The 25,653-nt window shown below is 36.5% G+C and overlaps 1 protein-coding gene across 2 annotated transcripts in view; it reads right to left on the bottom strand.

Moving 5' to 3' along the window:
• Window positions 1–4,762: 4,762 nt before the first annotated feature.
• The window catches only part of LOC113062046 (syndetin-like), a 108,238-nt gene continuing 87,347 nt past the window's right edge, over window positions 4,763–25,653 (bottom strand). For both annotated transcript variants that reach the window (XM_026231556.1, XM_026231557.1), the window contains 6 exons: window positions 23,419–23,567; window positions 20,164–20,260; window positions 19,348–19,506; window positions 13,204–13,325; window positions 6,216–6,405; window positions 4,763–5,744 (listed from right to left, as the gene is read on the bottom strand). In XM_026231556.1, coding sequence (XP_026087341.1) covers window positions 5,625–5,744; window positions 6,216–6,405; window positions 13,204–13,325; window positions 19,348–19,506; window positions 20,164–20,260; window positions 23,419–23,567 — 837 coding nt within the window. In that variant the 3' untranslated portion in view covers window positions 4,763–5,624. The remainder of the gene's footprint in view (window positions 5,745–6,215; window positions 6,406–13,203; window positions 13,326–19,347; window positions 19,507–20,163; window positions 20,261–23,418; window positions 23,568–25,653) is intronic.

Below are 25,653 nucleotides of genomic sequence, written 5' to 3'. Positions count from 1 at the left end.
TATTGATACAATGCGCATCACATGACAAAACATGCAACATGGTTTTCAAATACCTCCATTTTCACAGTCCATGCTACAAGTTTGAAATGTATCCACTTGAGAGAGAGTCTTCAAAAAGCTCTTGTTTTCCTGGACACAAGCAATGTCTCATTGTGGACAGGCAGCAAAAACGTAGATTAAAAGGTTAATTTGCACATGCATCTGGATTAATGTAGACCGCAATGTAACCTTAGATTATTCAAATGTGCTTTGCATTAAGACAAAAAAATATATATTTTAAGACCTTTTCACTGAAAGTTTCTTTGAGAAACCAAATAGTTCTTCTATAGCATTGCTCAAAAAAATACTTGTTTTTTTTTTTTTTTTGTGCAGATGCGTTTCCCAAGATGTAATTGTATCGAGGACGTAGAAATATGCATGGTAACACAAGCAAACAAAATTATTGACCCACAGAAGTCGTGAAACAAGTGGAGGGGAGTCTGTCGAGCCGGTAATCCAGCTACCATGGTGAGATGCTCCTGCAACTGAATGATGGGGGTGCGCAGAGCCTCCAGAGCGCTCAGTGTTCACATTTCCACATGTTCTTTGTTTACAGAGAGATGGATTGAGAAGACAGACAAAGCTTGAAAAATGTCTCACTACACCCTGTGCATGGGATATAAATCCAGCTAAGTAAGAATGTGGCTTTTGATCCAATAAGTCCTGGCATGAATACCCAGGACACTCATATAAATTCAAGCAATCATACCATATATAAATGAATCTTTCACCTCGGATGTCTCAATATGACAAAAAAAGCTTTGCTGAGTGATCTGATCTCATCTGAAGAATGGCTGATGTGACCATCATGAAAATGTCACTACTAATAATTGAGTAACTCTGTGCTATACAATCATTTACAGTGTAAGAGGAGACTGGGTTCTACGCAATGAAATTGTTGATCTGTAAAGGTCAATTAGGAAAAACAAGACAAAAATGACAATGCTCCAGGGTAATTAGCATGGGCGTCGACAGGCAATTTTTAGGGGGGCTATAGCTACATGTACTCAGCCCCCCATAAAATTGTGTAATTGGCTCCATAAACTGAACACAAATTAGTGATTTCAAATTCCCCTAAATTTCATATGAAAATGGCGGCGACTTCAATCAGCTCTTCCCTGTCTTTCAGCACGTTCTTTTTCAATCCGCAGAGCGAGAAACAGAGGACAAGGTGTATGTTTATCGATAGACTAAAATCTGCATCTGTGCAGATCTTTGTCATAAATCCAGTTTACAAAATATCCCCATATATTGCCCATCTACTGCAGCCTTCACTGCATTCACTCCTCATCCGAAAATGAAACACATATGAAAGCATACTTTATAAAATGACCATTCTGCCATTTATTCCAGTGCATGTGGCAAAGAGGTTTGCATACTTGAGTCAAGGAAAGAAGGTTGTACTAGAAATGCAAACAGTAAACAACTTCCCTTGAATTTGGCTTATTCAGAACTCAAATGTTATACAGTACCTATCTATACAGTCAAATACTGCAATAAGTTTAGTATACGACCACTATTAATGAAACGATTTTTAAATATTATTTATATACAAGATATTGGGGCAAAGAAATGCCCCTGTATGCGTTTTTGTCTCATAGATACAGGTGCTGGTCATATAATTTGAATATCATCAAAAAGTTGATTTCACTAATTCCATTCAAAAAATGAAACTTGTATATTATATTCATTCATTACACACAGACCGATATATTTCAAATGTTTCTTTATTTTAATTTTGATGTTTATAAATGACAACTAAGGACAAATTCAGTATCTAAGAAAATTTGAATATTGTGAAAAGGTACAATTTTGAAGACACCTGGTGCCACACTCTAATCAGCTAATTAATTTAAAACACCTGCAAAGCCTTTAAATGGTCTCTCAGTTTAGTTCTGTAGGCTACACAATCATGGGGAAGACTGCTGACTTGATTGTTGTCCAAAAGACGACCATTGACACCTTGCACAAGGAGGGCAAGACACAAAAGGTCGTTGCAAAAGAGGTTGGCTGTTCACAGAGCTCTGTCTCCAAGCACATTAATAGAGAGGCGAAGGGAAGGAAAAGATGTGGTAGAAAAAAAGTGACCAAGCAATAGGGATAACCGCAACCTGGAGAGGATTGTGAAACAAAATCCATTCAAAAATGTGGGGGAGATTCACAAAGAGTGGACTGCAGCTGGAGTCAGTGCTTCAAGAACAACTATGCACAGATGTACGCAAGACATGGGTTTCAGCTGTCACATTCCTTGTGTCATGCCACTCTTGGACAAAAGACAGTGTCAGAACCGTCTCGCTTCAAAAAGGACTGGACTGCTGGTGTTGGTGCACTGTGTTTTCTGAGGTCCAAGGTCAACGCAGCCGTATACAAGGACGTTTTAGAGCACTTCATGCTTTCTGCTGCTGACCAACTTTATGGAGATGCAGATTTCATTTTCCAAAAGAGACATGGCACTTGCACACAGTGCCAAAGCTTCCAGAACCTGCTTTAAGGACCATGGTATCCCAGTTCTTAAATGGCCAGCAAACTCGTAAACTTTGCAAAATATAATATACAATTTTCACTTTTTGAATGGATTTAGTCAAATCAACTTTTTGATGATATTCTAATTACATGACCAGCAGCTGTATATATACATATATCATATGATAAGTGATATCACATGAGTGACATTATTGTCACAATGAATTGGAGTACAAATGTGATTTCATACAACAGTTCAGTAAATTGTGCATTTTGTTCAGTTTTGCCAATGTGTATATTATCATTTAAAGGCACAGAAGAACTGTTGTGTATCTCCGAGCAACACAGCGGTGTTTAGTTCCTAAGGGAATCCGCGTTTTGAACAAATTGTGTAAATCAATGATTCAAAGGCCCATTCATAAAGACAGCCCTTTACATAATTCCTGAATGAATCCGCCATTTGAACGAATCAACTCAAAGACATTTACCACCATTTGCTGGTAGTTTTAGTTTCTTCTTTAGAGTATCATTTAATTCATAAAAACATTAAAGGGATAGTTCACCAAAAATAAATTAATTCTGTCATCATTCACTCACCCTCATGTTGTTTCAAACCTGAATGGCATACTTTCTATTGCACAACATAAAAGAAGGCATTATGAACACCGTTGGTATCTAAGCTGTTTTGGTCACTAGTGAGAATCACTGGTGTACACAAAAATAGATTGTGCTGATTGAGTATATCAACAACCAGCGAAGCACAGATATCTTGATATAACCTTGATCAGGATCACATGCCTAAATGTGGTATGATTTAAGCTGGTTCCCCATGGAGGAATTGCAGCATGCCACACATGTGAGTACTTGCAACAGATACACAACTACATTTGCTTTTCCTGGGCTTGCAAGGCAGAAGAAAAAAATTGTACTGGCTTTTTATGTAAAATTAGGTTTTAGGAGATGATTCTGGCAGCTATAGATGCTTAAATATTTGCAAGGAAGAACTATACACACAGCATACCATAATTCAGCATACAAGCAGATGTAGAAAGAAGATAAACTGCGATTATTATATATGCAAATGTGATTATGTTGTTCTGAAGCAGGCAGGCATGCTGCCATGGGTGGATTTACAATAAGCATTTTTTAATAAGAGTTTATTTTTTGAAATGTTTCCATTATGAAATAGCTGAACTGGTAGAATTTAATAATTGAAAGCTATTTTTGATGATTTGAGGAAAGAGCACCTTTTTTTTTTTTTTTTTTTTTTTAAAGTAGACTAAAGTAGAAATCAGAGTAGTCAATTTTGTTTTTACTAGTAAATAAAATAAAATAGTAAATGCTAATAAAAAGCTATAAAAATTATAAAATAAAACAAAATAAGAATATATATTCAAATAAAATCTAAATAGCACCTAGAGGATGAAATTACCTGCACTACGAATGTGAGTTACCGTTTCAGAGGAGAAACTCTCCGTCACTGTGTATTTCCATACTTCAGTGAATGATAAACTGCACTGTTATGAAGGTGTGAGGGAAGATGTTCTCTCAGGTGGTCCCCTGATGTTTTGAACACAATGATTTCCAGACGGCCCCCCTTCTGGCCATTAAAAAACCATAAAAATGCCTCCCACTTACAGTGAGTCACGGACAAATCAATACATACTCTCCATCCCAAGCAGACTATTTCAAGTGCAGCACAACAGGAGGAGGAGAAGCCAATTAATTAGTGCTAAAGCTTCACTTCCTATAGAGGATTAAAGAGAACTAAACAGCACATGGGCAGAAAAAAAACCCTGAAGGGTAATATGTCCTTGTGAAAAGTTGTTAATGAACTTTAATGAAAAAAAATAAATACAAATTTAGGATTTGTAACGTGTGCTGATAATCTAACTGTTGATCTTCTAGTACTTTTCTACTAAAGTGGAGCATGTGGTGTACTTGGATTAAAAAATAAATAATAATAGTAAAAACCCACAATGCTGCTCTAAAAATATCTAAGTAGGTTCTATAAATGTTGTTTTCTTTTTCTTCTGCTTACTGCACTACAAGAGGTCCGGAGGTAGGGTCAAGTCCCACGCTAACTTCAAACAGATAGACTGGAACGGGAAACAGAGGCATGTTCCAGGATTCAGATCAGAAACTTCATTTTTCAGTGTTACTAAAGTACATTGGCGTATTGTGATAAGTTTTCATATCACCCAAAAAAAAAAAAAAAAAAAAAAGGAAAAAAGGATGAAACTGAATGATAAAATATCACTCACATGATAAAAAATGTTAGCGTATTTATTGTACGGCTTTGCCTTCAACTTGGTACAGCTGATTATTATTACACAATATAGTAACCACAAACAAAGCAACATATCAGCAGGCGAAATACAGTATCTCTGCATTTCAGAAGTAAAACATCTGAAATAAATAGTTTTATCACTTTCTAACAGGAAGGTTTCAGGTCTTTTTTTTTTCTTTCCTCTATTACTACTATTACTAAGAAATGCCAAGTAATCACATTCCTGCACAAATGTGTTTCATGAAAAATGACAACAATACATCTCTGGAATCTGGTCATGAATGATAAAATCAATACCAAAAAATTAGTTGAGGTAACAGGGGCGATACTAGCAACACACACCTAGCAAAATGACAGTGACCTGTCAAAACCAGACAGAAACGCACATGCTTTTTGTGTACAATATCAGAGACGGAGCCTCAGTGTGTTAGAGGATATCTTGGTCTCATTTTAAGAAGCAACAGAACAACAGAACCAGCACAAATTCTTCAAAAAGGGAAAAATATAGTTGCTTAGCCACAGCTATGTTTAAATGACTGTTTGATACCGCACGAGTCATTCGTTCATGTTGCTATTTAAGTGATACTGATAACACTTTCATTATCCAGCTTTTATTACAGCTCTTCAAATGACCGTTCCGTGTGTAGTCAGAACACATCCTGCTTGCATTCATTATAATATGTAAACACAAACGTTTACATGGTAAAAAAACCCCAAGAAAGACAGAAAAGAAGACGCAGGTTGCGCACGATAACAGATACTAGATAAGTAACAGTGTAGGTGTGTGTGTTTTTTTCTGTGGAGTTCGGTGGGGTAGTTCAGTGACATTTATTTATCTTTTCGGACGGTCAATGTCATCGATAGCTGCGAGGAGTTTCTGTCGCGCTTTCTTGTTGATGTGGGACCCGAGACAGACGTTGACCAGGTTAGTCAGCTGCTTCATAGAGTACTCCTGGTCAAACACACACACAAATCCTCATGATAAATCTCTACTTAAATGGCTTACATAATTTTAATGAGGAATTAAAGTCTATCTTACATGACAAGCTTTACTTAGCAGCATCACAGGGCTTTTTTAACATTTAAATAGTAATCAATTAGTGCCGCATGACAGATATTTCACAATGGTTTTGATGGTGATAGTAAATTAGATTAGCTTAGAGATACTGCCATTTTGACTAAAGTTTTAAGACGGGTGTTTAAAAAAAAAAAAAAAAAAAAAAAATATATATATATATATATATATAATTTAAATTTCTGAAAGTTTGATTCACTTCTGTGAAAAACAAGTCTTGATTGCTTTTGATTTGTTTACTACTGATGTGTTTTTTTATTTACTTTTTAGCAATTTGAAAGTGTTAAAACATTTTAGCACCTTTTAATAACCTGTCTACATTGCATTGTCAGGTGTCATCCCTCTTACCCTGTGGTTCTTGATGAACTGCTCCATGTCGTTCTCAGTAAGGTAGTAAGCTTTGATGTAGGTCTCTACGAACTCCTTGTCTGGAATTGGTCTGAGGTCGGTGAGCTTCTCCAGCTTCATCAGGAACTGCTGGAAGTCCAGCTGCATCAGTGCACGTCCTTCATTACTGCATTTCTTCACATTTGCATAGCTGGCAGAAAGCAGGAGAGAAAGAGAGCATAGGTGAGTGTGTATCAGACAGTTGACAGTTTATGCTACATTAATTGTAGAGACAGTCTCCCCACAGTAACCTCTGGTTAAGGGTCTCGTTTACGAGAACAGTAGTGCTTGTAATTCCAAAGGTTACATGTAAACTTGCCCTATTACTGATGGAAACTAGAACCTGGCTAACCGCCATAATGTAATTTGAATGTCAATAAGAATACATCAATAAACAGATAAAAAGAGCAACAATGCATGACTGATCAGAATGAAGTCTTCTAATATCCAGGGCCTTGTAACAAAATTTATAGTATGACAGCTGAGATAATTATGTTTGCTCCTCCCCTTCTCAATGTTAAGTAAAATGTTAAACATTCAAATTTTAAAATATAAGGGTGCACAATTCAGCCTTTTGACTGGTAAGAGACACCAAATGCTGAGGGCCATTTTTGGTCATTTTTCTTTTGTTCAGTTTGCCACCCTTCGATTTGTCCAGCTTGTAAGTCTCGGTTGCAGACCTGAGCCCTAAGCTTCCTACACTAGCAAACCATCGATTTACAGTGTAGCTGCATCCAAAGCAAACAAGCATCCATGCAGAGTTCAGTTTACTGATACCCCTGTTTACTTTTTGGCTGACAGCGATGTAATTACTTTCTGTGAGGGGAATGATATTGCTGGGCCTATTGAGTATATCCAGTCTGCCAATATATCCTTCTGTTTCCCTGCCTCCTTCCTTCTTTCTGTCACATTCTGCTTGATGGCCGGCAATGATTTGGAATGCAACTCAGCGCTGCACTGGCGGAGTTTACTTGCTAAAAGAGCAGCTAAAATGGCTTTCATTAGGTTCGGTGCTAGGTTGAATCAGCTAAGGGGCCATTTAGATTTTGAGAGATTTTTCAAAATTTGTCTTAATTACATGTAATTCAGTTCTATTCAATTCAATTTTATTTTTATTTATAAAGCAGATTTAAAAATGAACCTTAGTTGGCCAAAGTGCTGTACAAAAAATTAGGAGAAGAAAATAATATGTAGAAGCACATGGAGCTTCCTGTGAGTAGACGGGCAGCTGCATTTTGGACCAACTGAAGGCGAGAGATGGAGAAGAGAGGTAACCAGATGTACAAAAATGAACAGTAGTCCAGTCGTGTGAAGATAAAAGCATGAATAATAGTTAAAAATCATTTCCTGCTTAAGAAAGGTTTGACTTTGGCTAACTGGCGAATATGATAAAAACTGGTACTAACGATGGTATTGATTTGTTAGGCTAATCTGATACAATTTTATAAGTACATTCCAAGATCTTTAACATCTGAAGTAAGATATTATGTAAGGGTGCCGAGAATATTCATCTGATTTTTCTTTTGGCCCTAACTAAATGATTTATGTTTTGTCATTATTAAGTAGCAAACAGTTTGAGTTCATGGAGGCAAGGTTCCATTCTCTTGTATGCCAAATTGTCTTTATGTTTTAAATGTACAGGTATGTAAAGTTGTGTGACGTCCGAGTAGCAGTTGTATAGTGGTATGAGACCCCAAATTTACTCATGATTGATCTCCAGAGTTAGCATACAGTATATAATGAAAATAATAATGGTGCTAAAACTGATCCTTGGGGGTACACCACAAGTGAGGTGAGCTACTGAGGACAAATGAACACCTAAACTGAAAGAAAAACTTCAGTTTGACAGATAAGACTGGAACCATTTAAGTACCATACCTGTAATACTAATGGAATGTTCAAGCCGAGATAAAAGAAACCGGTGATCCACAAATCTAAATGCACTAAGGGCTGTGGTCATTAAAATGTCATTAAAAACTTTTAAGAGAGCAGACTCAGATCTATGAAGGGCTATGAAGCCAGACTGGAAAACGGCGGGAATGGAATTGACTTAAAGGTAATTCTGCAATTGTGTAAAAACTGCTTTTTCAAGGATTTTGGACATGAACAGCAAATTGGAGATGGGACTGTAGTTAGCATATATTGTGCTATCAAGTGATTTTTTTTAATGCAGGCTGGAACAGTCCCAGTCAATAAACATTTATGTGTTAATGATATGCAAGATATTTGGGCTGACAATATCAAAGATCTGTTTTAAAAAAATTGAAAGGAAGAATATCATGAGGTGTAAAGTAAGTATAAATTTTAAAGTGATTTCCCTAAATGTCTGAAGGGAGACCAGCTCAAATTCACTGTGAACAGTAAAAAGTAGAATCAGGTGCAAGATGTATCAAGGTAAAAACTTGGGCTCGAGTAGAATTTATTTTGTTAGAAAAAAACTACAAATGTTTTCACACTTAGAGGGAGTGGTCACAGACTAAAGATTTAACAATATTTCTATAATTAAAATCCCTTATTAATTATGTCAACCAGAACTGGGAACACTTCCCATAACACCCAAAGTACTCGTTACTAGAGTTGGGGTAACTGGAATCGAGTCTGGTCTTGAGTACAGTTTTTTAAAGGACTCGAACTTGTTACAGACTGTAGGCTTTCAAGTCCAACTGAGTCCTGGGACAGTTGATGGAATTGTCACTGACTCAATGCAACATCACGAAAGTGATATAAAGTATTTGCATGTGTTTTTAAGTCTTGTCCAGTACTTGAAACCCGATGGGTTTCTGTGTTCACATCGAAAGCGCGCTCACAGAATAACGCGCCTCTCAGTCAGTGTGCGAATGCTGAGTTCTCTTTCACTTAAGTTCTCCTAAGTACTGATATTGCCCTACACTTACATAAAAAGTTATGGCAAAATAGTCTTGGAGACTATTCGCGTAAATGCAGTGGGTTTTGTCTTAAGTGAGCTTGAACAATTGGGAGAGATACAGATGTGTCAAAATATTTTTACCAAAATAATTTTGTAAAAATATATATGCATCAGATCTTAAAGAAACAGCATAAACCTGCAGCTGCCGACTGCATCATAAATGTTAAATCAAACATTAATTAATTAATTAATTAATTAATTCCTTCTTTTTCTAGCTTGTACTTATTTGAATAATGTCTAAAACTTGGTATTACAAGCACTTTGTGTGTCTGTTTGCCTCTTTAAGAAGAATCACTTTATGTATCCCCCAATGTTAAGTTGCTTTGGATAAAAGCGTCTGCAAAATGACAATGTAAATGTAATCAATTATTGCTTACATAATGTAATTTACTGTAATTAATGTAACTGTAAATGCTTTAAAAAAATAAAACAGGTGTGAGTTGCCTCTGACTTATGGAATGTATATGTAGAGCTTTTGTACACAGTGTGTGCTATTGTACAGACAAGGTTTATCTCTCACAGGATCCTTTTCATCCAAGAAATTCAAAATGCCGTCTAAGGAGTCTGTGTACTTTGGTGTCCATTCATTTTTTATTTATTTATTTTCCCAAGAAATTAAAATGCAGTTTCTTCTTTAATGGTTCAAACACTAATGAATTGAATAAGCAGACACAAACTAATTTTGATTATTCAAAATTTATATTTCATTAAAAATCATAGAAATGACATAAAGCTTGTTTTGTTTTTTAGATAAAAGATGTGTTTTATGCTCTAAAGGTCCCATTCACCAAGATACCGACTCCTTTACCCCACTCTTCAATTTATACATTTACTTTAACGATTCCGCCCTTTAATTTTTCACATTATAAAACTGGTTTCACTCTGAAATATGTCCATACAAAAATCAATTCAGCCATTACTTCTGTTTACATAATTAAGTTTGCAAAGCAAAGCAGGCCACTGATTATTAATAAAAATAAATAAAAAGGCAAAATGCAATAGAGGTTTGGTTTTGTTACATTTAAATGGACATTGCTTTTTCTAATTGTAATGGTTAAAACAATGTTTGTCTCGGACTCGATTGCTTAAAGACTCTTACTCGACTTAGTTGGGGACACAATATCTAGCAACATTGTCTACTTGGATTGCTCAGACACCATTGGAAGTGAACTGAACTGAGCTGGATGAAGAGATCACTGAATCAACAATGAACTGACAAACTGTTTTCTATTGTCCTCTTGCATTATCAGCACATTTTTTCCTGTTTAACACTGTAAAGCTGCTTTGACACAACCTGTATTGTATAAAGCACTATATAAATAAAGGTGACTTGAATTAAAACTTTAACAGTCATTACTCCAGTTTTCAGAGTCACATAATCATTCATAAACTGCTTTAATATGCTTATTTGGTGCTCAGGAAAAAATGTCTTATTATCAATGTTGAAAATTTTTAATATTAATGCTTAATATTACCTATGCCTTTGAAGAACAGCTTTTATATACAACAATTATTTTTTATGTATCAAATAAATGTCTTGAATGTTACTTTTGATAAATTGAATGTGACTTTGCTTTAAGGTCATCATGGTGTTTAAGGTCTTAATTTACACCACGTTGTACACATGAGTATGCAGACTGCAGAGAGGACCAACTACTAAGGAAGGCATCAAATGGTGATTTTAACCAAGGCACACATTTGGCCAGCGGGTGCCCACATGGGACAGAACAATACAGGAACGATGCATTTGTAGAAGATTATCTAGAGATATTTTGGGAACATACTGTCTTTCCACATCAGTCCATCTGTGCTGTTGTTGTGCACTGTATCGTGCAATTGCACCAGGCTTTTCAGTTGTTTAAAAAGCCTGCTCATGTCTGGACAGTGTGTGATTACTTCTTTATGCACTCCTGAGCTTTGGAATTCAATCAATGGATTACATGACTAGAAAAATGCATTATTCTGATTCATTTTATTCTCACTTGTGACTAAATCCAGATGTCTATAGTAAATCTTTACAATGTAGAACCTCTCTGAAGTCAAGAAGTGCCTGTCAAGTCATGTCAAACGTGCTCCCAGCAAATCTCCATTATGCTGGGGTGACGCTTCTCTGCAAGTCTGTGAGCTGCAAGATTGTCAGCACACTGAAGATAATGTACTGGAGTAAGTAAAGGGTGATGGAAGACAGGTTGACAACAGCTCTTTGGTGAAGACATAGCTTCTATGTTGCTTGTCACACTATGCCACACAAACTTCCCTGATGTTCATTTACAATAACCCGGCTCTCGACTAATAACAAGCAGATAGGTTCAAGAAGGATGGTGCAAGAAGAGGAAACAAGAAGGAAAAATAAATATGAAGAAATCAAACAACATTGATGGATTTATATATGCAGCTATTTGAGAGCAACAAAGCCATTCTGCTCCTGGCACAAAGTCATTACAGACATTTGATGAATCCTCACAGAACTAATCCATTTTTACATTATCTACCATATGAACAGGCCTCAGGAAAAAAGTAGAAATGGGGAAAAAATACTCCTTTAGGTAAATAAAATGACGAGAGTTGTTCCAAACACAAGATTGATGAGGCAGCTGAAAATCTCAGCGTTTCTTGCTTTAAATCAAACACCATCAACACGTAGCACAAGATTTTGCACACCCACGAATCCCCAGTGATAAAGGGTTTACATTCATCAATACAATTACTGCCAGCCAAGCCATGATCGAAAAAGCCAAAAGCTCTTCTTGCTCGTAAAAACACTCCACAATTTAAGCCAAGGAATAAAGCACAGGAGAAACTGAACCTTTCATTCGGGCTTGCTGTTTTAACACATATAGCTGTGGTTTAAAAGCATCGGGCCAGTAGTACATATTTCCTTTTGTTTTAAAAGTTGATGTATTATTGAAGTCGTAGAAAATTAAACAAGTCTGCTTCTGAATACATTTCAATTATCCAGGGATCAGAATAGCAGCTTCATGCTCATATCGCATCTTGTGTTCACTTGTGCTTGCTTGCAGCGTAAATATCAGTGACTTTTTTTTGAGAAAATTAAATCAACCTGAGGAACTTCAAGAAGTAGTTGTTAAGAGGAATGTAGATGTTATAAAAAGACTAGCTACGCTTTTAACATTCTATGTCCATTAAAACAAAACAGAAAAAGCACGGCACAACCCAAACACTTCTAAGGTCAGCCCATCTTATAAGACTGAGCAACTGGATAAAAAGGACATTTGTAAGAAAAATGATCAAGATGCCAAATGTCTACACGGAATTCCAGAGCTGTTTGAGGGGAAAACTGTCTAGACAACAGCAAGTGTTTGAGCATTTGACTTCTTATGCCTCTTTGGGAGATCAGCCAGAAGAAAGTCACTTCTGAGACCAGCGAACAGACAGCCTGGAATTTGCTAGAAGCCATGTGACAAAACATGAAATCTATTGGAAGAATATTTTGTGGTCTGATGAGACTAAACTTGAGCTATTTGGCCTGAAAGTGAAGTGCTATGTTTGGCACACCAAATACAGCGCAATACCAAAAATACCAAGCAAAGATGATGACAACACAATACTCTGTGGTTGCTTTTCAATAGGAAGAACTGAAAACTTTGAGACAACAATTTGCCAAATATAGGCAAATCCTTGAGGAGAAGCTGAAAGGTAAATACTTTTTGTAAATGAGAAATATAAGTGGAGAAATAAATGGCTAAAGGTAAATTTACTGGATTTATTTTTTTTAATTCACTATGGGATAAATACAAAGCACTGTAAAACTAGTTCCATCAATACTACCAATGTGAAGAGGTATTGCTAAATTAATAGGAAGTCTCTGGCCACTGCTGGACTCATTGGACCTGTAATTGAACAAACTGTTCCTGCAAGCTATTTTCTTTCTTTGGGAAAGGGCTGAGTGGTTTGTGATGGCCAGTATTCCAATAAAAACAGTCTGTGGTAGGAGATTTATCTGAGAGCAGGTGGTCTCATATACATCCACACCCATTTGGTTCAGCTTGTTCGACCACTTACCCCTCCACTAACGTCCTGTTGGCCAGACGGATGCAGTGCTCCCATAAGACATTGGACACAGGCAAAGGAATCCGAACTATTTTCGACACGTCTCCCAGTCTCTGGTTAAACTTCTCAAACTCCTGCGGAAAACATTTGATGATATATGGGTCAATGTCATGACACTCATGTTTTGTTTGGATCTATTCATTGATAAAAGAACAAAAACAAATTTATAAATAAATTAAAAATATATATAAAAACATTACAACTGCAATTAACACACGGAAGGACCTGAAAGCCCCTCTTTTTAATTTCCAAATGTAAATATACATTTATATAATTATTATATAAAATAAAGATTTTTGAGTCTAAACTGTCAGTGCTATAAAACTCTGCTGATACCACACTGAATTCAAAGCTTCAAAAACATAATATTAATGAATAAATAATTCACAATATCTGTAAAAAAATAAAAAATAAAAAAAGATTTTAAAACAATAAGCTTACTCAAAAAGGAAAATAGATAACATTTTACTTGGCCACAACACATGATATTGAATTGAAACATTTACTGAAAATGACAAAAGTTTTCAAGACGACGCAAAACCCACATGATTACAAATAGTACATTTCTAAAATCTTTGAATGTGAGCCTTAACCTAGATTGCTAAAAGATAGCTTTTTATAGGGACATTCTTAGTTGTCATTGACCCTTAACCATTTTGTGTTGCGTCCTCCCTTGTGTGCAGTGCTTGCTTATACCCATTCATCTCAACCATCACAGCATTCTTACTGGGTGGTGTTGGAACCATCTGGATGAGAGGTCACAAACGGGCTGGATACGGTTCTATTTAAGCATGTCATACAAATCCAGAAATCCCAACAAAGGTGTAAATTAATCACAGAATCAGAGAAGCAGAAACAGCAGTCTATAAATCTTCCCTGGAGCCATATTGGCAGACCAGGTTGTCAAACAGGATTCAGGTTATACAAAGAAACTGTTTCTGTAGTGCAGATGTCTCGATAAAGCCATGCCACGTACAAAAATCTACACTGTATAAGGTGGCTGCTCACAGAGGTGTTGATTCAGCTGTGCTCGAGCCCATTTCTCTTTCACTTGTGACAGGAAAACCCACCCGTAACTTTCTTAACACAATGACATATGGCTCATTTGAGAGCCAAGGACTGCATGTACTGTGAGCTCACACCTTGAACGTTGATACACTGCCAAGAGCACTTAAACTGCTGTGTAAGTTGTCTGGGTTACTTTGCTACCTTTAATCTTCTGAATTAATTAAAAAAATATCCAGTTTATTTTACAACTTAGAAACATGGTTTTAAAAAGAATGCAAAAGTGATGGTCAAGATTGATGTTTCTCAGTGTCTAATTATAATTGATATTTACTGCAAGAGACAGTATAAGAATTCATACTAACTAATTCCAACAAACACAGATCAGATTATTTGTACTAGGTCATGTTGATAACCAGGGCCGGCGCAAGCTCAAATGGCGCTCTAGGCAGAGCACGATCGTGCCGCCCCAACCTCACACTCAAATTATGTATCCTTAAAATGCATGTAAACAAATTACATATTTTTTTAATCTATAAAATTACACTAAAATAAAATCATGTTTTTTTTTCATACTGCAATGTGAAAAAAGTACACAATGCAACAGCTGCATATAATTTCTGTTTTATAACAGATGGTGTACAGAATAAAACTAAACATATGCACACAACTTTTTAGCTCATAAGTAATGGAGGTTTCGATTTTTTCTTGACAGATACACACAAACACACATTCACACAACTAGCCTAAATTTCAGAAGTGCGCGCGTCTGGCTTTCGCAGCAACAAACGCTTTGATTGCGTCCTCGAGTTTAACTTGTTCAAGTTCAAGTTCTTCGGAGATCATTTTTAATCAGTTTAAGCTTTGAGAAACCGTGTTCTCCAGAGCTCACAGTGAAGGGGAGAGTGAGAAGCACTCTTAATGCTACAAAAACATTTGGCAATTCCATCTCTTTTTCACAGATGAATTTAAGCGCATCCAGTGGTTTAGATCCAGCAACCAGGCGTCCGCCCAGAGCAGTCAGCTCTTCGAACAATTCATGCCCATCAACATCCCGCGAGTCTCCATGAGTCAGGGCCTTTTTCAGTCTTAAGCAACCCTGAAGAACTATTGTATTCTCCTTTTCTTTGAGAGATGCGATGTCATTTTAAAATCCAAATACGCGCCCATGGTCTCGAAGCAGCGAAAAGCGCTCTTTCACGGAACAGAGGCGATGCATTTCAAAAAGGAGCCTCGTTGTTTCTCATTTAAAAGCGGTCGTCTTTTGTACTCATGACCAGATAGCCTAATTTTATTCATTTTGACATTTTGGAATATACATTAAAGTATTTTGCACGCATATACTAATAGAGCACGGCCGGGAGGGAATTTAAATAAAAGTGAATTTAAATTTATACTAATGAAGTGGGTAAAAAAATGCTGTTGATATAAGTGCGATAATTGTAACCTAATGTAAAACAAAAAAATAAATTAATAATTCTGTCTCTCTCTCTCTCGCCTTCTCTCTCTCTTGCCTATAGGCAGGCGCCGGCCCTGTTGATACCAACACTAAAGCTTTTGTGCTGTGAGATGAAAAACAAACGCTTTATCCCACTTATATCTTAAAGAACTGAAATGCCACTTCTGAGCTATCATCAGTATTTGTTTCGAAATGGTCATAATATCAGTCTCTTAAATCCAAGAACAGAGAAAGCTAAGAACAAATTATTTACCTGTAGTTTGTGCAAGCTTTTAATAGTGAGGAATTAACCTTGCTTCTTTTCCAACATTATCTAACATGTGGAGCGGGGTAAATACTGTTGTGGATAAGAAAAAAATACAAATAAAATAAAATAAGATTAATAAAAAAATAAATAAAAAAATAACTGCAGGTCTAAAAATAAATCAATAAATAAATCCTTATAAATCACCTGGCTATTTATGAAAATCATGGAAATTATTTGTCTATATCTGAGTAGCTCTGCCTGATGCTTTGGGGTAAATTGTGTCACACTAATAGTGGTTGTAAACTGAATAACTTATGAAATGTCAAAGGAATCCAGTGTTGTTTGGTCCAGATTTACTTGCATTGTTAGGACAAAAACAGCTGAAAATTTATTTAAAATATCCTCTTTTGTGTTTCACAGAAATCATAAAGGTTCAGAACAGCATTTAAATTAGGTCAGAATTTTCATGAATATTTAACATCTTACTTTAACCTACAGAAATAAGCACCGGTTTACCCAGTACATGGCAGTTAGAGAAAAATAACAGTGCATCTCTGCTCTATAATGCAGGAAACTAATTGTGACATTTACTAATTCATACAGTACAGGCAAATGTCTTTTTCGGGCCCAGGCAACTGGACGCCATTTTTTGGTGGAAATTTTAAATAAGGCAAGAGTCAACTTGACTCACTGCTGTATTTCCACAGTTAGATAATGAATTCAGTCAACAGGCGCACAAAGTTGAGCCTCATTTCTTCATTAGCAGCCAAGCTCCATTACATTCCCCACTAAAACTTTGCAGCTCAGATCAGGAACTTGTGTAAATCCACATAATTATGCATATTTCTGGATTCATCAAGCTTCCTCTGCAAATAAGCCAAAGAGATAATTCAATTATGAAACCCCATCTACTCATGAAGCCATTTCTGTTTCAGTATATGTGTCAGCCATTCAAACCGCTCCCTAACTCCATGAAAAATTCATATAGGCTAATGAGCAAAGGTTATAGAAGAGATGTGGACATGCAAAGGAATGAGACACCCTCAAACCAGTCACATATAACTGAGACATGGGCTAACATTTTTCCTTTTAAACTTGCCCCTCAAATTCTGCATGTGACTCCCAAAGCCTGACTATTTAAATAATTCAGATCCTGACAAATAATTGATATCATGATCTTTCAATCTATAAGAATTCATGAGGCATAGTCATTAGGCAAGTGAAAAAAATGGAGGAAGAAAAAAATTTAAATGAAGAAAGTTAACTAGCAACCTTAGGGTAAACATATCAATCAAGCCTGCTCGTTGTGGGCATTAACTTGTTTGTTTGCTTCAGTGGAAGTCACAATTGGTCCAGTAAATTATAACATAAACGTAGCATTTCCATGCATTTGTAATGTGCTGCATGTGGAACAGCAACAGTGAAAGGGGACAGTGACAGGGCTTTCATTCAAGGGTTCAAATCCCATGTCTCTCCACAGAAGCATCTAGAGATGCAGCACTTAACCTGAATTATCTCAATTTAAGCATGCAGCTGTGTGAGTGGGCATGGGTTCAACAACATAAGGTGTACGCACTTAGACTTTATTTCAGTAAATAAGAATTATCTGCTGCAATTCATTCAGAAATCAAACACTTATAATAATGCAAAGTTGACTAAAGTATACTGTATATATGTGTGTGTGTGTGTGTGTGTGTGTGTGTATATATATATATATATAATAGATAATTTATAATTATTTATTATAATTATATTATTATTATGCAGTATATACAATACCGTTAAAAAGTTTGGGGTCTGTAAGAAGGTTTTTTTTTTTCAAGAGCACTGAGTGATCCCCTCTTTTCTTTAATTGTCTGATTAATATTAATGAGAAAGATATATATAATGTTAATATAATGTTAATATATAAATTAATATAAATGTAAAGAATGTTACACATCAGATGTTTTCCCCCCAACAGTTAACCAAACGTTCACTTAAAGTGAAAAGGGAAAGTGAAGTGACATTCAGCCAAGTATGGTGACCCATACTCAGAATTTGTGCTCTGCATTTAACCCATCCGAAATGCACACACACACAGAGCAGTGAACACACACACACACACACACACACTGTGAGCGCACACCCGGAGCAGTGGGCAGCCATATATGCTGCGGTGCCCGGGGAGCAGTTGGGGGTTCGATGCCTTGCTCAAGGGCACCTAAGTCATGGTATTGAAGGTGGAGAGAGAGCTGTTCGTGCACTACCCCCACCCACAATTCCGTCCGGCCAGAGACTAGAACTCACAACCCTTCGATTGGGAGACCAACCCTCTAACCATTAGGCCACGACTTCCCTCAAAAAGACATAATAGATTATGAAAACTCACCAAGATATTTTGAAGTACTGTAATTCTGTGTGTATGTGTATATCGGGATCATGCAATGTCTGAAAGGCATCTTTGTGCGCACTCTTCGGATGTGTCAGTCAGGGTGAGAAAGATTCTTTTATTAGCTTATGGCTCTGTTTAATTTTTTTATTAACGCCATCAAGTCCCACACTTTATTTTCTCTTCCCTGCATGTTCCTTTCAAAACCAAAACGTCAAACGCAAGTACTCTGCTTCCGATGGACAAACGCAACTTTTTAAAACAAATAAAGTAGACCTCTCAGAAATGCACAATTAAGATAGCTTTAAATGTTTAATCACTGTGTGGAGTATTGCAATTTCTAGACGAGGGCTTAACTCGTTTTTGTGAAAGCCTCAAAATCATCCAAATCTTACATTTTTCACTTGTTTTGCCTGTTGCTTGTCATTAGCCTGTGCGTATTCCGACTCATTTTGCCAGCATCGGCCAGACATAAATTTTATGCTCTTCTATACAACTGTTTATCATGTAAACTACAGACAAATAATAAATAATTCCAGACTCCCAGGAGCTGATATTCCGTCACCTCATCAGTCAAGTCAACCCATAATCACATCCGTCACTTGAGTGAGTGTTGGAGAAGTCGCCTGTCTCTCTCGGTTAAACCCAGCATGTCAACCTTTACTTTAGACCTCTGGATAACCTTCTGACACACACATTCTGACACCACGCATTTCGATCATCCTGCTTCCTGTTAGGTGAGTACAGCAGATGAGTGGATATGACATGTCAGCAATGGTCTCATATTGTGGCACGACAGTTTTCTTAAGACTCAACAAACCATGTTGTAATTGACTACAGAGAAGGAGAAAAACTGCCATGAATGAACTATAGATGGAGAAAAGGTTGGCTGATTCACTTTCTAAGCAAACTCCCACCTGTTCTCCTCTAGTGTGAAAATGAACATACTGTAGAGGAGGCAACACATTATTTTTCGCACATAAAATCCACTGCATGACCTCACAAACATATTACCTTTAAAAGGACATCCACATAGACATTGTGCTGTGACATTATCTCTTTAATGTCCCATTTCACTCCCGCCATCAGTAACAGCATCTGTTCGTAATCTATGGCTTTGGCTGCCACGATCCAGTAAATGGGTTTGCGGAGCTCGCTGGCTGTAGATACAGTCTATAGAGAAAACAGAGTAGAATTACATAACCATCAGCCAAACAGTGGAGACAAAGTTTTCTATCCCTTGAATATTCAAGATATTTATAAAGGAAGCTCCCAAATCCCGGAAGTTCTACTGTACAACTTTATTTCTTAATGATACTTTCAGTTCTGATGAATGAATAGAGAAATCCATAATAAAGACATATTTGACTTAATATATATATGTAAATTAAGCAAAATAAAAATATGTGTTTATTATAACAATAAAACATTTACTATATATGGATAGATACATGCAGTAATATTACAAAATAAATATGAACTGTATAAACAGTACAAATAATAAAAAAAAAACACTCATAATAAAAGTAAAGAGGGGTACATGTTTTAGTTGTTTTAAAGGCTGACATATCACAGACAACAAATTAAATAACCTTCTACAAGGCATTGTAGTAATTGCACCTCAATTCACCTAATATTGTTATAGTCCATTATTTGGTGATCTATGTCAAAATTCCACATTAATAATACATTTAGGGTCCTATAGCAAAGGTTCCACATTTTAAAGACACTAGACACTATGTAGTGGACTGGAGGCTGATAGAAAAGGCTCTGTAAAGGAGAAACTGTAGAGGTCAGGAGCAGGGCTGTAAACGGTGGGATGAAACTGACCTGTGAGTAGAACTGCTGAAGGAAGGGCTTCTTGGCTGAAGGCATCGTGGTGTCGAGATGAGGCTGAAGAAACTCAAACTGCTCTGCCAGAAAAACTCTGCAAGGGGAAAAAAGGCACAAAAAATAACACTTTTTGCATGTTTTCAGTGGCACACAATCGCTACATATCAGTTACCCACAGGGAACCTGCTGTGCTGAAAACTAGTTATGTTCATGAAAAAAAAAAAGTGTGATGTGACTCGGAAATTTGAGGCTTACATTTGTCAGTCTTACATTTATCTGCTTTCATTTTATTTTCTGACATGAGCTACAGACAGAGACTGAGTGTTGGAAATAAGGGTTTCTATATTAAGAGCTGCAGTAACTATAAAAAGTATATAGTTTTTTATATAGTTTTATTTAGTCTTTTTTTTGCAGTAAAATTTTTATTTGTCAAAATAAAATATTTCCTAAAACTGGTTAAAATGTGCCACAGTTATTAAACAAAAGGTAATTGTTTTCTTGCTTTTTTTATATCTCTAAACTCAATTAAAACCCTTTTGAAATGTATCATTGACCATTTCTGCAACATTAAACAGATGCATTACAATATTGCTCCAAACATTTTTCTGAATGAAACTATTTAACTAAAACTAGAACAATAATAAAAACAAAATATATTATTGTATATGTACAATTGTCAATGTCTGCTCATCTGTTCAGCCTTTTTCTGGTGCCAAAGTCAATTTAAGTTTACTGTGATTGGGTGCTTTAAAACAACAAAAATGAAAGTCCATGGGGTGAATACTTGATTGCTGAAATATCCACAACATACAGTAAAAGAAAACATGATGCACATTACTATAGCAGATAGTAGATACTATATAGTACTATAGTATACTATAGATACTATAGTAGACTCACGATGCATTGTGTCAAAAAAATAAATAAAAATCAATCATTATTAATAATAAAACAACAACTTTTGTTATGTTGATTATTAAAACAGGCAAAATAAATGTAAAGGTAAACAGTGAATCGAGTGAATCATGATCAGGGCAGAAGCAAATTACATCTAAATATGTAGCATTTATGTGGAAGGTAAAAGGTCAAAGAACCAATACATTATTTCTGGAGTAAGAGGTCTCTTGTTTTGGTCAGATTATTTGATATATTACTATTCAGAATACTTGATCTTGAAAGAGAAAAACAGGTCTGTTGTATTGCCAGCGGTGCCAGTGGAACAGGGAATAATCTTTTGTTTGTTTCTTTTATTTGGTTTGTATGGTTACGCTTGTATAAGCACAGCACTCAGAAAGTAAAAAGACACCCTGTTTGGTCGCTTATCATGCACACCCTCATGCCTGCTCCCTGCTTAGACTTTGCAGCCTTCATTGATTATTCCATTAATAAAGGAAGTGCAGTGGGTGATGGGGGGCAGAGAAGAGGTTGCACTGCCACTAAACCTTCTCCAAAAAAAAAAAACCCCATTGGTGGTTTCAAGTGTAGTCCATTCAGAGCATGTTCATGCTCCGCAAGGAGAGTAGAGACCTTCACCACATTGATGACTCAATATGGTGAAGTTTCTGTGCATCACGATAAAGCAGATAGAGAGTCATTCTTTCCTGAGAAGAACCTTTTCCAGGCTTAAACTCTGGATCTTCTGACCCGTCTTCAGTCTAAGACTTTGAAAACGTTCTCCAGCACAAAGCTTGGCACGAATCGAACACCATCTGGGTGCATGCAAAGCAACTATAGGGAGGATCAAACTCTCTCTGTGAATTTGGAAAGGAGGATTCCCTGCTGTTGCACAAAGGCTTAACATCTTGCCGAACAATCAGTCGAATGGGATAAAGGTCAGAATAGAAGGACTGGAAGGTAAGATGTGGTTTGGAGGCCTGACAACTTGGAAAGTCAGGTAGCTCTCATCAGCCCCTGCGACATCACAACACTTAAGCCCCTTTCACACTGCCATTCCGGCAAATACAGGGGTAAAGTGTTCCTGTAATTGTTCCCTGGTCGCTAGATTTGGCACTTTCACACTGCCATTGATGACCCGGTATATGTGCGTGCTTTCACACACAACCCTTGAAGATCCCGTAATGACACGTGACATCAGCGCGTGACGTGTAATGTACGAGTCGACAACGCTTGGCACGTTATACTTTCACTGAAGCAAGCAAACGATCTCTGCGTCAGCGCGGAAAGTGAGGAACTAACTGATCTCTGCTTCATTACAGTCTGCACATATGTTTTCGTCGCGAATGTTGATCTTCCTTCAAAACAGCCGGTAAAAGAGTCGCGCGATAACGCGCATCATCACTTCGATACGGATTTAGATCTGGCTTTTGTTCACACAGCGCTCGTTCCGGATCGATTACCGCAATGTTACTATGTCCCCGACCCGGGTTCGATTCGGTAATCAATTCCGGGACGTGGTTGCTTTCACACAGAAGGCGACCAGGCAATTTTACGGGAATATTGCGGGTCCGACGTGCAGTGTGAAAGGGGCTTTAATGAAATGAACTTCCCTGACTGTTGACGATGCTGCTTCAGCCCACCTCTGCAGACTCATCAGGAGAAAAGCAAGGCTTAATGGGGTTCGCTGATTAGATAACATCCACAGTGATATGACTGATTGGGTTAGACAGGCTTGGTTGAAAGTGGCTACCGGAGTTAGACATTTATCACCTAGCAACAGTAAGCTTGATCACAAGACAAGAGTCAACCAGCTTTCTAATGTAAATTTGATCATTTGCAAGTCTCATTCCACTTCTGCTACAAAGACTTCACACAGCTGGATATACTGTATGATGCAGATACCATCTGGAAGCCTTCTCTTTTTAAATGTAGGAATTTCTTAAAACACTAATTACTTGACGACACTGGTTAGAAATGTTTCACCCAAAATGGAAATTATATTTATCCATTATGTATCTGTAAGCAACTATTCAAAGTCAGAAACATTTAAAAAATAAAATAAATACTTTCATTTAGCAAGCATGAATTCAATTGATTTTGATTTCAAATAAATGCTCTTCTTTTTGAACATTCAATCAAAAAATATGAAGCAGCACAACTGTTTTCAAAATTAATAATAAATGTTTCTTGAGCACCAATTTAGCAGATCAGAATGATCTCTGAAGGATCACGTAACACTAAAGACTGGAGTAATGGCTGCTGAAAAATCTGCAAAAACAAGGGTGGGTAAATAAAATAAAAACAACTTTCATTTTTGGTTGAATTCTTTAAGTAAGGAGTTTCAGAGTAGCTTACAGTGATTCAGTGGCGACGACTCTCTCAGCCAAGCCATAGAGCGTATCACTAGACGTCAGGATCACCAGCTGACTCAGATGAGGACTGGGGACCTTCTCCTTCCTTTCCTCAGGAGATGCATGAGGACCCGCATTCTCTCCTCCAGCCTCCTGCAGAGACAACAAAAAAGATTTACATCTTGATCCTGTCCAAATTAAGCCCCTTTCACACTGCGATCCCGGTAAATACAGGGGTAAAGTGTTCCGGCAATTGTTCACGGGTCGCTAGATTTTGTACTTTCACAGTCAGTGATTACCCGGGATATGTGCGTGCTTTCACACACAACCCGTAAAGATTCCGTAACAACACGTGACATCAGGGCGTGACTTGTAATGTACGAGTCGAAAATGTTAGGCATGTTATACTTTCACTGAAGCTGGCGAATTATCTACGCGTCAGCGTAGAAAGTGAGGAACAAACTGATCTATGCTTCATAAAGTTTGCACATATTTTTTTGTCTGTGAATGTTGATCTTCCTTCAAAACAGCCGGTAAAAGAGTCGCGCGATAACGTGCGTCATCACTTCGACACAGAATTAGATCTGGCTTTTGTTCACACAGCGCTCGTCCCGGGATTGAACCCGGCAATGTTACTAGGTCCCCCACCCGGTTGCAATGCCGGAATCAATCCCGGGACTTGTTTGTCCAACATTTCTTTCACCCTTTATTACTAGCAGCAAACTATATAAATGCTAACATTAGTGGTTTCTTTTAATTTATAAATATCTAGATTGTATCGCCAAGCAAAATATCACGATATTCACGTCCATCAATATTTTCTTACACCTAAAATAATAATAAAATAAAATAAATCCGTTCTAAAATGTGGATGTTGTGAAAACTAACAAAACATGCAAATTGGTTTGGGATATCACAACATTGAAATGCATTTTGAACCTTGCCAACTCCATTCATATTCAAAGCCTTATTTCCCAATATTCTTACACAAACCTATTCAGGTCATATGCGATTACAGCTGAAGTGCTGCCTTTGCAAAAACATGTATTACTTTCTACATGAATTAATCATACAACTTGATTTGGTACATGTGTAGAATTAAAAAGAGATCCAATAAAGTCAGCTTGCATTGTTTGCAGACTTACAAGAGCTTTTCATGTTAATTAATATATGAGTGTGTGGAAAAAACAACACCACATTGTTATCCTAGACACATTCTTTCCTATTAGTAACACTAATTTAGCAATGATTACGTAGTGAGTAAGATTATTTTTTTATTCAGCAAGGATGTATTAAATTGATGCAAAAGTGACAGTTATATTGTTACAGACATATTTTTATAAAATGTTAATAATACTGTATAAATACTTGAAGAGTAAGTAACAAGCGATTCTTCAGTGAATTCTGAATAGAGGGTCTAAATTTGAAAGATCTGGTGAGACACAGTATAATAGCAAAACATACATTCTGAGGTCATTTCCTGGCCATCAGTTTCACTATGTGCAATAAATATTACTCTGTTGTCTGGAGTAATTCAGAACAACATAGTTATATGGCCACTATAAGCAGAGGTGCACATAAGATTTTCAGCCTGATTCTCAAAAGAGCACCTGGAGATTTGGTTTGGTCCTCATTCTGCACATAGTGTGACCCATTAAACATAACTAACTATCTAACTAAATATATATATATATATATATATATATATATATATATATATATATATATATATATATATATATATATATATATATATATATATATATAAAAGTGATAATAGTATTGCACTTGTTTTTTTTGTTTTTTTTTTATAAAATAATAAAATAAAATAAAGTGTAATTAAACTATTATATTTTAAAATAAAAAGGGAGTATTACATAAAAATACATCTATTTTATAGTAAACCTAAAAATAAAATGCTAATATTTATTTTTTCATATGAATTTTCATAATTTTCATAATTCAACTTGAAATCAGCAAATTTTTATTTTTGTCGGGTTGCCTGAAAGTAAGTTTTTTGTGTTTTGAAAACAGCAGCGGACAGTTTAGATTTATGCTATCAGATTGAATAGAAATCTTACAATGTAGTACACAGTTTGTCGAATCTAAAATTGTAATTGAGCATTAACAACCGTCAACCATGTCGGTACGCAAATGAACGGTATGAACTTATTTACAAAGTGCAATTTTTATTCTGGTCACGCATGCACACCTGCGTACCAATTATGTGCACCCCCGA

This window comes from Carassius auratus, chromosome 44 (assembly GCF_003368295.1).
Source record: "Carassius auratus strain Wakin chromosome 44, ASM336829v1, whole genome shotgun sequence".
NCBI lineage: Eukaryota > Metazoa > Chordata > Actinopteri > Cypriniformes > Cyprinidae > Carassius > Carassius auratus.
Note: the sequence above shows the minus strand (reverse complement) of the source record. Positions and strands in the feature narration are given on the sequence as shown.